The sequence below is a fragment of the Cucumis sativus genome, chromosome 4, assembly GCF_000004075.3.
Source record: "Cucumis sativus cultivar 9930 chromosome 4, Cucumber_9930_V3, whole genome shotgun sequence".
NCBI classification, from domain to species: Eukaryota; Viridiplantae; Streptophyta; class Magnoliopsida; order Cucurbitales; family Cucurbitaceae; genus Cucumis; species Cucumis sativus.
The window spans coordinates 3,237,698-3,250,923 of NC_026658.2; the positions used below are offsets into that span (position 1 = coordinate 3,237,698).

The 13,226-nt window shown below is 29.6% G+C and overlaps 2 protein-coding genes across 3 annotated transcripts; one reads left to right on the forward strand and one right to left on the reverse strand.

Annotated features, from left to right (window-relative positions):
- Positions 1-4,300: 4,300 nt before the first annotated feature.
- LOC101214273 (nuclear transcription factor Y subunit B) lies at positions 4,301-5,327 on the forward strand. Its single transcript, XM_004149116.3, has one exon. It carries the CDS (start codon positions 4,446-4,448, stop codon positions 5,121-5,123), a length of 678 nt encoding a protein of 225 aa, XP_004149164.1. The 5' UTR covers positions 4,301-4,445; the 3' UTR covers positions 5,124-5,327.
- Positions 5,328-6,728: 1,401 nt separating this feature from the next.
- On the reverse strand, positions 6,729-11,312 carry LOC101209148 (protein HEAT INTOLERANT 4). 2 transcript variants are annotated; one of them, XR_004216363.1, is made up of 14 exons: positions 10,926-11,312; positions 10,353-10,391; positions 10,210-10,263; positions 10,049-10,112; positions 9,829-9,887; positions 9,273-9,397; positions 9,131-9,190; positions 8,921-8,979; positions 8,582-8,661; positions 8,337-8,375; positions 8,135-8,197; positions 8,004-8,065; positions 7,791-7,919; positions 6,729-7,269 (listed from the first exon to the last, which is right to left on the reverse strand). XR_004216363.1 is itself a non-coding variant. In XM_031884872.1 (14 exons), the coding sequence occupies exons 1-14, from the start codon at positions 11,073-11,075 to the stop codon at positions 7,222-7,224; spliced, it is 1,017 nt and encodes a 338-aa protein (XP_031740732.1). In that variant the 5' UTR covers positions 11,076-11,306; the 3' UTR covers positions 6,729-7,221. The 2 variants fall into 2 exon arrangements, 1 of the variants encoding a protein (XP_031740732.1); XM_031884872.1 differs by having other exon boundaries at positions 8,004-8,051; positions 10,926-11,306.
- Between the last annotated feature and the right edge of the window lie 1,914 nt (positions 11,313-13,226).

The window sequence follows — 13,226 nt, forward strand, 5'->3', positions numbered from 1 at the left end:
AAATTATACCTTATAACTTTTTAAAGTTTAAATTCAACCTACATTTCAATTTTTAGATTTATACTTTCAAAATTTTATTGTATTGGTAACTATTTAGATTCATGTGATATCAAACGTAAGAAAATGTAAAAAAAAATGTTTAATTTTTTCAAAATCAAAAATAAAAATTCAAATACTTATAAAAGTGTTAGGTTTTAAATTGAGTTTTTTTTTTTTTTTATCCGCATTTAAACTAAGACGTAAATTTTAACTAAGAATTGGAATGTTTTTAAATAATATAGAAACTATAATGAAAAATAGGACATTTAAGAGGCGAAATTAGGACTAAAGCACAAAGGTCCAAAAAGAATCTTGAGAACTAAAGTATAATAATCACAAAAAATTAGGTAGCTTTTATTTTAATCATCCAACTTTATTAGTAGCTATTGTATGTTTTTTTTATATGTAATTAAATAAATTTTAGATATATTATTTATTAATTTGTCACAGTAATATAAAATAAAATTTAGAAAAAGAAAAAGGGAAAAGAGAAAAGAGAGAAAAGTGAAGTAGAAGTAATTGGGTGAGTGTTTGGTGATCTTTAATTTGTATCCTCCTTTTTTGGTCCGTACAAAGTTGATTATACTATTCCATTTCCATTTTGTATTATATATAATTTTATGAGGAAACATTTGGTATAATATAATTTTTATTGTGTATATATATATTTTTTGTGTAGGAAACATTTGGTATATAATATAATTAGTAAACCAAAAGCTTTTCTAAAATATACCAATGTCTCCAAAAGGACAGAATTAGCATGTAAGTATTTTTAAGTACACTCATTATTTCAATTCTCTCAACATTTCTCAAACCATAAGGTTCCTTTTACATCCCCTTTCTTTAATAAATAAATAATACATTTTGTTCTTTTTTATTGTATTTAAAGTATACACCATCGTATACTATAAATTAATGATTACATTCTTCTTAAATAATATAAGAATACATCATGCTACTTTCCAAACACTTCATGTCTTATCTTATTTCCAACACTAAAATGATAGTTCCAGTTAAACTTTGTGACCTATTAAGATCTCCTATGAGATCAATTACCCTAACAAGAGCATACATCTCTAAGAAACAAATACAATGTCTTATCGGTTAACATCAAACTCAATTATAAAAAAATTGTCTTTAAGATATTATTTTGGCCAAATCTAAAGATCGAGACAAACTTAGCTTAACAAAACAAAACCTAATGTAAATTGTAAAGTGTTTTCTTTATAAAAATAAAAGTAATAATAAAGATTAAATAGATACGAATATCCCATTCAATTACATGTTAAATGAAAATTTAAAGATTATTTTATTTGTTTTTTCAAGAGGAAAAGATTAAAATATATATAATTTTAGTAGCACTTTCAATTATATAAATTTTAGTAAAGTTTTCCATATTTAACAAAATATTTATTTGATTATTTGATTTTTTTTTGTTCTACATAGTATAAATAGTTTGTCAATTTCTCTATTTTTTAAAATATGTTTGAATTTTAATCTAGTGGAAGAAAGACCCTATAAATATATTAATATATGTTATGGAAATTATATATTATATATTATATACAAAATAAATATATAATTAGGTTTGAGATTTGATTGTTTGTATGAATTTATATTATATATTTATATATATAAAATAAATATATAATTAAGTTTGAGATTTGCAATTCTATTTCATATATTTTAACCTCATTAATTCTTTTTAAAATGCTAAGTTAAAACTTCAAAATGAATAAATAATACAATTAAGAATTTCTCTTTTTTCATTGATATATATATATATATATGTATGTGTGTATATATATATATATATATATCCTTTGAATTTTATCCCATTAAACCTACCTTAAATGGGGTTGATTCCTTCTCTAAGAAAACAGTCCAAAAAATAACAGAAATCTGCATAACAAAATACCTAAAATAATAACGTGAAAGAAAGTTAGATATAATGATAAAAAGAGGAATGGTCATTTCAAACCTTTCGTGTATAAATAATCTCCAATAAATCAAAGCTAAGAGAACCATTTTTTATATGTTGAATATAAGAATTTTCGGCCCCCACCAATTTGGATGAACCATTTAGATCCATCAAATTTGTCACCTAAACTCATAAAGTGAATAATCCCTTTGACATTTCTCTTTTAATTAAACCAAATCTCACACACACACACATATGGATACACTCACTCACATCCTTTCTACTCTTTCATTTTTTAGTACAACGCATCTACGAGATTGAACTTCAACCTCTAGAGAAGAAGGTCGTGTCAAACCGTTGATGATATTAAATATTAATTAAGGTCCACACATTGATCTAGAGAAAAAAGAAAAAAGAAAGTATTTAAATAATCATAGAGTTGGGAGATTCATACTTTTAACATCTTGATTTGATACTATATGTCTACACTAATTGAGTAATTATGTTGATGTGGTTATTCAAATGTTTGAATCATTCCAAATATGTCCAAAATCCTAATAAACTTCAATTATATATAATTAAACATTCTTTAGTCTCGTGAATGAATACTATTACTTAAATATTGATGTGACATACCTATGATTCGATAGAACTTACCATAGAGAGATTGTGGTAATTAGATTAAGTCAAGATAAGTCTAGTTTGCATTTATTTTAATCCGTTGCTTCCAATTTTTGAAGGAAAAATTAAGATACGTAAGCATTTACTATTTACTATTTTATGATTGACATTTGATTGAAGTACTACGGTATAAAAAAGTAAAAAATAGGTATAGTTCGAAATACATCAAACTATTTTTCGAAATGAATGGGTATAATAGCGTTACATCTTCTAAACGTTATTGAAAAGTGAAAAGAAATGGGGTTGGAATTTGGAAGAGATAAAGGAGAAATGGACATGCATAGATGAAAGTTTAGTCAAAAGAAAAACCTTTTTATTATTCCACCTTTTACATTATCTTATTTCATTTGTCATTTAAATGACTTCTCTTAATTAGTTAATTAATTCACTATTAATTATTTGAAAATAAATCTTTATCATATAAATCTCTTTTCGCCTAATTTTATACACTAAAAACAGCTTCTAAGATCAGAAATTGAAAGTATATATGCCACCGAATGTGACATTATGTATTTATCTTTAAATCTTACATACTCACAACTTATAACGCTTCAAAAATTAAAAATTTAGAATTTGTTTGAAATAATTTTGTAATTACTTAAAAATAGTTTATGTTTGAAAAGCCATTTCAACCAAGTTCTTGACCCAAACCATAACGTTAGAAAAATGTAGATTTTAATAATTAAAGCATGCATTCATGTTCATTTTTATTAATTTTAAAATCGTGAAAAATCTCATTCCACAATTATTTAAATTTTAAAATTTATGTTACTAAAAAAATTGGATCGGTTCTTCTCGTTATTCAAATTAATTCTTCTTCATTGGAGAGGAAAAAAAACATTTCAAATTTACCAATTAAATTCATTTTTTATAAAAAAAAATATATAAATTAATCATTGCTATTAATTTTCAAAAATCATATGGTTGATATAACCTAAGTTTTCTTCTTTCTTTTTTTTTTTTTATTTGAAAAAGGAAGTTATATATATTTTAAAATGAGTCCATTAATTTGGTACCCTTTTTATAGATAGACATCACAAATATAAAGAATGGAATTCTGCAACATACTATCACTTGAAAGGAATAAAGATGTCCTAACTACTACTACTACTTCACTAATAATAGAAACTCCTCATTCTAACTTTACATCTTTTTTCCTTTTTTTATAAAACCCAAAATAATTAAATAAATAATACTCCACTAAACAATACCTTAGTTTATTAAAGAAATATGTATTTAACTAAATACCTCTTCAAGACTATAATAGTTGCAAATATAGTACAATACAAAAACATTTGTAAGTATTATCAATATAGAGAGATAGTATTATTGGTTCCATGTAGAAAATAATAGTGTGTTTGTAATTCATTTAAAGTGTTTATTATACATAATCATAAATTGAGTAAAAATGTTAATGGTTAAGGTTAAAAAGTGCAATGAATTGGAAGTCTTATATCTGTTGAAGTAAAGAATAAAAGGGTACAAATCACATTAAAATTTGCCTCAAACTCAAAAAAATGTATGCTTAAGATTCCACCTCTTGGAAGACCATTCTTTGCCATTATTCTAATCACCAATAATTTATTTCATTTTATCTTACTCTATTTATTTATATTTATTTATATTTCTCTCTTTTCCCATTTTTCTGTCAAAATCAAACCGCCTTTCCTCTTTAATTTAATTTCTCATCTCTTCTCCTTTAAATTCCCCAACACAAACCCACTTTCCACCACCACCACCAATCCCCCCACCGGAATTCCGCTCCTCCATCACCCTCCCCGGCCAAACCCATCCGCCATTCGCCATGAGCGGCCAGAAACGTAACTTCATGGCCACCACCGCTGTCGTCAGCCCCGTTGGCAGTCCCACCTCCGGCAACATCTCCGACAGCTCAACAAAAGAACAAGACAGGTTCCTTCCGATCGCAAACGTGAGCCGAATCATGAAGAAATCTCTTCCGGCTAACGCGAAAATCTCGAAAGAAGCTAAAGAAACAGTCCAAGAATGTGTGTCGGAGTTCATCAGCTTCATCACCGGGGAAGCCTCCGACAAGTGTCAAAGGGAAAAACGGAAGACGATCAACGGAGACGATTTGCTGTGGGCTATGACTACTTTAGGGTTCGAGAATTACGTTGGCCCTTTGAAGATTTATCTCAACAAATACAGAGAAACAGAGGAAGAAAAACATTCTTTAGCTAGACAAGAGGATCCTTCTTTGTCTCCGCCAAAATCCGCCGCTGAACACATTATTGGAGGGAAATCGGCGAATTCGGTGATGGATTTTCAGAATTTCAATTCTGGGTTTTATTCATTGGGGAATCAAATTCAAAATCAGGGAAATCAGAAGAGTTTCAACATAATCGATGGCGTTGGATTTGGGGAAAATTTGAGGGGTTTCAATATAAATGGAGTTCATGAAAATGGAGAAGGAAATCGAGCTCGAGCCATGGCGGCTCATCTTCAACAGAGCTCCGGTTGGTGATTACAAATTTTAATATACAAAATTAGAATTAAGTTTATAAAACTTCATAAATAGTAGTAAAAAAATTCATAAATAAAGTTTTAAACTCTAAACTTCAAATTATAGTCACTATTTTAACTCATATAGATATATATTCTAAACATGAACTTCAAAGGCTAAAGAGGGGGAAAAAAGATTGGTTTTTTCTTTCTTTCTTTTTTATTTTTGGGATTAAATTTCGATCTTACTTTTAGATTAAATTAAGGAGGATTTTACCGTAGTTTAATACATTTTTATGAGTTAGTGTATGGTATTTAGAGAGGAAGAGAGTGATTTCTTTTTATTTTATGTTTTTCTTTTCTTTTTTTTTCTTTTGGTTATAAAAGTGATGGGACGTGGGATTTGAATCTAGAATGAATACTTTAAAGTAAGAGTGGCATTTGTCACAATATATTATGCTATTTGACTTTATTCTAAATCACATTTAATTTCTTGGTCTCAAGGTACTTACTTGGTTTTTGCTTAAGTTTTCTTGTTATCAATTATGGGAATATATGGTAGTTTGACCACATTCTAATTCTCTTCTTTTTTTTTTCTTTTTCTGGTTAGAAAATATTTTATTATGTTTAATCTCATACATTTATAATTGTTTGCTTAACCAATCAAAACATCAATCATTATTTGACTTGTAATATCACTCTAAAATAATGAAAATAAAATAAAATTATTTTCATGCAATTGAATGTCAAACATAGGTAAGGGTAAATTTTAATGAAGTATTGTATAATATTGATGTCAAACATGAATGTAACTCGTGAATGATACTACTTATCTCTCAAAGTTGAACACTTCAATTCCCATAGACTATTGAACTAAACTAGAATCATTCAAAAAGATTGCCGCAGCTTTCATCTACTTATAGCAAGTCCTTGCTTTTTATACAATCAGAAAATTATCATGTTGTGTTGTCCTTCACTTATAATCAATTGGTTGAATATTATGATCGAAAAGGGGTGATATCTTCTAGCATGTATTTAGATATTGAGAAAATTGAAATGTTTGCAAAAGGAACACAGCATAGAAACATTTATAAATATAGCACAAAGCAAAAAGAAATTATAAATAGCAAAATTTAAATCTATTTCATAGAATCTATCATCAATATGACCATATCACTTCCGCTAATACAAGTCTATAAATAATCACAGTTTATTTACAATTCTACAAAAATATTTCTACACTTAATGATGTATTCTAAAAAAGTGATGCTACTGCAATTGTCCTCTATTTATACAAGTGTACTATATAAATGAGGATGCTCTTCATCATTAGTAACTCTTGTATAAGAGTTTCAAAAACTTGAAGTGGGTAAACTGAGGCTACCAAAAAACGCCATATCAATGCTTGACGTTGAAGCTAAGAGAAAAATGTTAATAATATATGCTTTTGGACGTTTAAGGAGTAACATAGACCACCAAATTAATATTTGTAAGGGAACACTAAAACTAATTTGATAAATAGAACACTACAATCAATCCTACGATCTAAGTATACAAGCGAATAAAAGGGCATAAGATATTAAGTAACGATAGCTTTTTGGTTGTAAGGAAGGAAACAAAGAAAACAAACACAAACTAATAGAAGAATTTATTCTTGGAGGTTGTAAACAATGTATATATATATTTATATATATATCCTTCAAAAACCAATGCAGTGAACACGTCTGTTCTTGGAGGTTGTAGAACTCAGACTATGGTTATACAAAACTGAAATGATGGAATAATTAACAAAATTACACCAAGATATTCCAACTAAGAGGTGAGTGAGATTCTAAGTCCTTTTTTTCTGGTAACGGCATTAAGAATTTAAGAAAAGAACGAAAAAACGATTGAAGACACAAAGCGTGATCCTAAATAGTACAGCAGCCTACCTAAAGAGTTTGGAGGGTATTGCTCAAGATCCCGTCATTTTTTCTTGCTAGATCAATAAAAGAAGTCAATAGGCATTGGCGTCTCAGTTTTGGCATAACAGAAGCAATACCTTCGAATGTTGAGCAAGATGTGGAACGAAGTGGAGCTTCGTAACAATTTCTATCTTGTGCTAGCCATGGTATGAGATATCACAGAACTTCATGAGCCTTTCCGTAGTACCTATTTATAAATGGAGCCTGGAAAGCCCTAAATGTTAGCGTACATTGCAAAATGAGGGCAAAACCATGTGAGAGGAAATTACTTATTGAGATTGTTGAGAATGTATCATTAAAATATTGGAATTTATGGCTTTAACTCTTTCCTTTTTTTAGTCATTTACAATTTTCATTGATATTTATTGACCAATAGGTCAACCATGCTCGGTTGTAAATGTGTATTAGCTTAAATGAGTATGAAGGGAAAGCAACTGGATTACTGGTTAAAGAGGTAAATAATTCATAGCTATAGGCATACAATATATGCCATGCATGAGCTAGAAAGAGTACTTAGAGAATGTCAGCTGATAAGGAGTGAGCTTCAAAAATCATATTCCTTAAGTTCAGGTTTGGAAAGGATGAGAAGCTCTCTAATATTTTGTAATAGTTGGTAGTTTGTAGCATTGTTCATAAATTGAAATGAGGTTTATAAAAAGATGCAGTTCAAGATCGAACTTCTCACTTGTCATTAGCCGAGAGGCTTAAAGCAGAGTTAATCTTACCTTAACATTGGATATATCGGGTGAATCAGGTGTTTGTACAGGGTAGAACTTGTAAAATTTCATCTTCTCGAATGCTTCCTTAGTTTCATTGCTCATTTCCTCAATGGCCTTTTTCCGTGCTTCCCTAGCCTGAAGGAAAACTGAATAAGATATGTATGCAATTGTAACTTTATTACAAAACAGGTATAACAACAATATGACTACGACGTTTACCTCTCTATTAGCTTTCTTGGCCTCTCTAACTTTCTCCCTTACAAAATCCTAAAAATCGAGAACTGTCATCAGGTAAGCTTTTATAAAGATAAATAACAGTAACGTGGCTACAACACTAGACAAACTATTACCTTGAAGGCATCCTTTTGACTTTCAGATAATTCTTCTTCCTCAATCAACTTATCCGTGAACTCCTGAAGACACATGAAAAAAAAAGCATAAAGATAAAACTCTAGGGAAATTTCCAGTGAAAGAGAACTTTCAGAAACGATCGGCAACCTATGCTATTAAAAGGTAATAATTAAGACAGTCATTTGAATTAATAACTTGTACCTCGAGTTCATCAAATTCCCAATCAAATTCACAGAAAACCTGCAGATAACAAAAATGTTAAACTTACATATAGATTTTGCAGTACTCTTGCATGATCATCCTAATCCAAATGGGCATCAAAATCTGAAAATATGAGCATATATATTTCAGATTGTGAAAAAGATGCTCATGCTCAACTAATCTATTCCCTACATACTATGCATTCATGAGCCTTTTTTAAAAAACAGCATGGATTAAAAGCTTACTGGCTTTGGGTCTACTGGGAAAATAATTGGAACCTCAGTGCTTTGTTCAAATTCATCATCCTTAAAGGGTTGGTAAAAGTCTGCCAGAAAAGGAAGAAAAAAAAGCATGAGGTATGTATATGACAAACTTATATAGACTTAAATGATAACCATTAGTCAGATTATCTAGATGGCATTAAAAATCAGTAGAATGCCTGGGTAGAAAATTACAGTTAGAGATAATTTTTTCTAATCAAGGAGATATTTCATTTTCTCTTCGCAAAAACTTTCAGCTCTTCCCCTCTCATGCAACAAAAATATCAATCATGAAATTAGCAACCAAATGGTTGAAGAACTTACAGGGTAAGCAATACTCATATTTCTTGAGACGATCTATTTTTAAATGCTTCAAAGCAGCTCTGCAAAAATATTTACACAAGCATCAGGTCATTTGTAAAGAAAAACAATTGAAGGTTAGTAATAAACAAACTTTTGTTGAAGTAGTATTTCAAAAAATAATAACTACATCGAAAAAGAAGTGGAGAGTCATGCTCGTAGTCATATTAGTACCTTCTCTGAGTGCAGCTGAGGATGAATATTTGAGATTTCAATTTATCAACTCTTCTATCTCTGAAGAAGAATTAGATAGCATGATCAATAATAAAACTTATTTAGAATCTAAAAGATGCTATGAAAAATCACAAATTAAGACCTCTTCTCCAGGGGAATATAAGGAACCCAGTCCATTTTCATCTGCTTCATGGGAATTATCTCTTCAGCCTCTCTTTGAACAGAATTGATGCCAATTTTATCAGAAGGTGGGAAAGGAGATGCAACCTGTAGAACCATAAAACAAATAGCTGTACGATTTAAATTCCATGGCAGTACGGCGGATGTAACAACTGAGAAAAGTAAAAATTAATTGATAATTTCTTTCAGTTTGGTATTTTATTTGTTCTACGGTTGTTGGTGAATTAACATGGCTACTATCAGAAACTATAACTTGACATGACAGAGGGCAAAAGGCAAGAGACATTGCATAAAGGAAACGATAAGTATTTTCTAGGAAATCTCAGTATTAATCCTGCCATCTAAATATATGAAAAGATAAAAGGACATATGGAAAGGCAAAAGTTCCAAGGCCTTCTTGCCATCTAGATCAAAACCCCACTAACTATACATTTCAAGAAGCATTCGCGTATGGATTATGTATAAAAATAATAAACAACCGACACCATAAAAATATTAATAGAAATATAATGACTTACAGCCACCACAACAGGTATGCATATAACTTTATTTTCTCCCTTGAAAGGAACCAATTGAGCTGCACAAAACAGTAATCAACATAAATAGACTACAAAAAAAAAAAAGGTAATGAGAGAACTTTTGAATGGGGTTGGAACAACATAGTAGACCTTGATAAAGTTATCTTGTATATATTTGTAACATATAAAATAAGATTCTTAGTCAAGCTAAGCTACTTACGCTCTGTACAACCAAATAGATAAACCTTCTCGCCATACAACTTTCCTCCCTCTTCAAATGCATCCTGACAATAATTGCAAATGTTATATCACCTATTATAGTAAATTCACCGAAAAAGGGAAAAAAAACACTATTGGACTGTGAGAGATTATCAAACTCACTTCCAGATTTGAGAAATTCCAGTTGAATTGATAAACCGAGTCCAATTGATCCCACTGAAATAAAAAAAAACACATAAACGTATAAGCAACCGAACAATGAGACTTCTGACAAGAAGATACAAGCACCGTTGTTTACACCAGACCTCTGTCCCAACAGGAAATGCTGCTTTCCACAAATCTTCCTGCATTCAGTAATTGCTATTCGTAAATCAAGAGAAAATATTAATTCGCAAACCACAAACAGTCGAATTTTCCAAAAAGAACACCAATGCAGGTAACGTCAAAACTACTGAAAACAACCATCTGGGTCCAAAAGCTTGCTAAAAACATTTTTAAAAAAACAAACAAACTTCATTTCCAAGTTCAAGTAAATCATTAACAAAGCAAAATACAAAAGTTTATTGAAGCTCGTACTTTCTAACACTGTATCATTCAAGAAACCCAGAAGAGCAAATGAAACTATCCCAACAAACAATTTGCCACCTACAAAGATCCATTACAGTACTTAGACACAACCAACATTATCCCCTGCTCAATTTCCCACTAAAAAGAAAAATGAAAAAAAATGGAGAATCGAATAATTCATAACATTGGGAACTCAAGACCCATTTAAGAAATTAAAGAAACCCCAACAAAATGACAACCAAAACTAGCTAAAGACTCAAAAGAGACTGCAACACAAAATCTTGCAGTAAGAACAGCAGAATATAGAATACCATGTTACGCTTATCCTCAAAATACTCGGGTTCGGATTCGGGTTTGGGGAGCTTAGTCCGCTTGGCACGAGATGGGGCTTTGTCGGGCTTAGGTTCCGCAGGTTTATCCTCTTCCTTTCTAGCTGCTTTTCTTTTAGTACCTTTCCTCATTGTGTTCAAAAACTGAGTAGGAAAACGAACGAGAATGCGAAGAAGAAGGAGAAGAGAATGGTGCGGCGGATTGAAACGCGAAGGATCCGGATTAGAAATTGCGAATGTAGAGGGAAAAAGGATGGAGATGATAAGTGAGAGAGAGAGAGAGGAAGAGAGAGAATTAGGGTTTTTGAAATTGGGGATTTTGAGCGTAAGATCAACGCCAATGCTTCTTTCCTTCTACCACACAGAGGCGGGACGTCTTTTGCTTGAAATCCAAATTAATTTCAAATTTTCTTTTAACTTTCTTTTCTTTGTTTTTTTTATTAAGTCACACACTGTCTAAATTACTATTATTTCCTTTTTCCACTTTCTATGGGTAACTAAGTATACATTTTTTTTTAATAAATCATTTTAGTCCCTTTCCACATTTTAGTTTAACGCCTCATCATTATTTTTTATTATAATTTATTAAATAATAATAATAAGATTTCTAAAGTTCAATTTTATTTTCTATATTTTTAACAATTTTTCATTGTTATCTATCGGATTTTTTTTAAAAATAATGTGTTTTGTAAAAATATTTTGAAAAATAGGATTGTTGGAAAAGAAATTATAAGAATAAGACTGTTTCCAAAACTATTTTAAAAAATAAGTGTTTTTTTGAAATTGGAGGAAGTCGTATACCCCGACTTCCAAATGAAATTGAACGAAGTCGTGTACGGGGTACACGACTTCCTAAATGTACATGTCAGCACATTTGACCACTTCGCTCCACGTATGCACGAGTTTGACCCACATGGACGGAAGTCGTGTACGGGGTACACGACTTCCTAAATAATTGTTTTTAAAATTATTATATTTTAAAAGATTAACTATTTTTAGAGTAAAAACATTTGTGAAAGACCGATTTTTTTTAAAAATAATGTGTTTTAAAAAATATTTTCAAAATTAGGGTAGTTGAAAATTTATGTTTTTGTTTAAATGTTTAACTTTAAATATGTGAGAATTTTAGTTTTTGTTTAAATGGTCAAATTTTTGATAATTTATATTTATTATGAACAAATTAAAAAAATAAACCAAAGGTAAAACACATCATTAGTGATATCTTATAAGAATTTTTGTTAATTTATTAAATAAATCTTGTGGCTTAAGATAGATTGAGAAAAAAATATTTTGAACGTTTTTTTTAATACTTGGTTCTCTACTTTAAAAATATATATTATATATTGATATTATTAAGAATACTCCTACATCTAAATCATGTATTAGCAACTTCTAATTTATAATTAATTTAAAAAAGTTCAATTTTTTATTTATACAACTTGAATAAGTTCTAGCAAAATTTAAAAACACTTAAATAATAGGAGAAGCTTACAACAAAAAATAAATTATTTTATCAACATAATAATAAAATAAAATAATTAATAAAATAATTTTAACAACAAAATTGTGTCCACGATTTTTAGAAAAGCATACATTTATGACGAAATAGAAGAGGAAAAGTGAAGAGAGGAAGAGAAAGTTTGAAAGGAAAAATGGATGAACCCTATGGTTGATTGGACTGTTGACCGTTGACTCATTGTACGGAAGTCGTGTACGGGGTACACGACTTCCACAATACGCGACAAAATGTGTCAGCTGTACGGGAGTCGTGTACCCGTACACGACTCCAGTCAGAAAACGTGGCCCGGGTCCACGACTCCACTCGGATATCGTAAGCCCGGTCCACGACACATCATATTTCGATTTGTTGAAGTCGTGTACCCCGTACACGACTTCAGTCACCTATTTTTTAAAATACTTTCCCAACTACCCTATTTTTGTAAATACTTTTACAAAACACATTATTTTTTAAAAAAATCCTTATCTATCACATTTTTATATTGTAAATTGTATTTTCTTACGTTAAAATTATTGTTTTTATTAAATAAGTTTCCATAAAATTTAAATTTAATGGAGTGAATTTAAAATTGATTGAAAATACGATAATTAAAATTGAATCATTAAAAATATATAAACTAAAATTGAACTATAAACAAAAGTGATATTTTAATTTAATAATATTTTTTTTATATACCTTTTTTCATTGTGTACTTTAATGTTGAAAGTTAACAATAAAAAAGTATTTATTATGAATCAACTAAAATCGAGGAGATATAAATTTAA

Bases quoted from the DNA above. Each gene is read 5' to 3' on its own strand.
- LOC101214273 (XM_004149116.3), top strand. From the start codon at position 4,446: ATGAGCGGCCAGAAACGTAACTTCATGGCCACCACCGCTGTCGTCAGC.
- LOC101209148 (XM_031884872.1), bottom strand. From the start codon at position 11,075: ATGAGGAAAGGTACTAAAAGAAAAGCAGCTAGAAAGGAAGAGGATAAA. The intron at 8,980-9,130 runs GTACTAATATGA...ATATTTTTGCAG, and splicing joins CTCAGCTGCACTCAGAGAAG to AGCTGCTTTGAAGCATTTAA. The intron at 7,270-7,790 runs GTAAGATTAACT...AGGGCTTTCCAG, and splicing joins CCGATATATCCAATGTTAAG to GCTCCATTTATAAATAGGTA.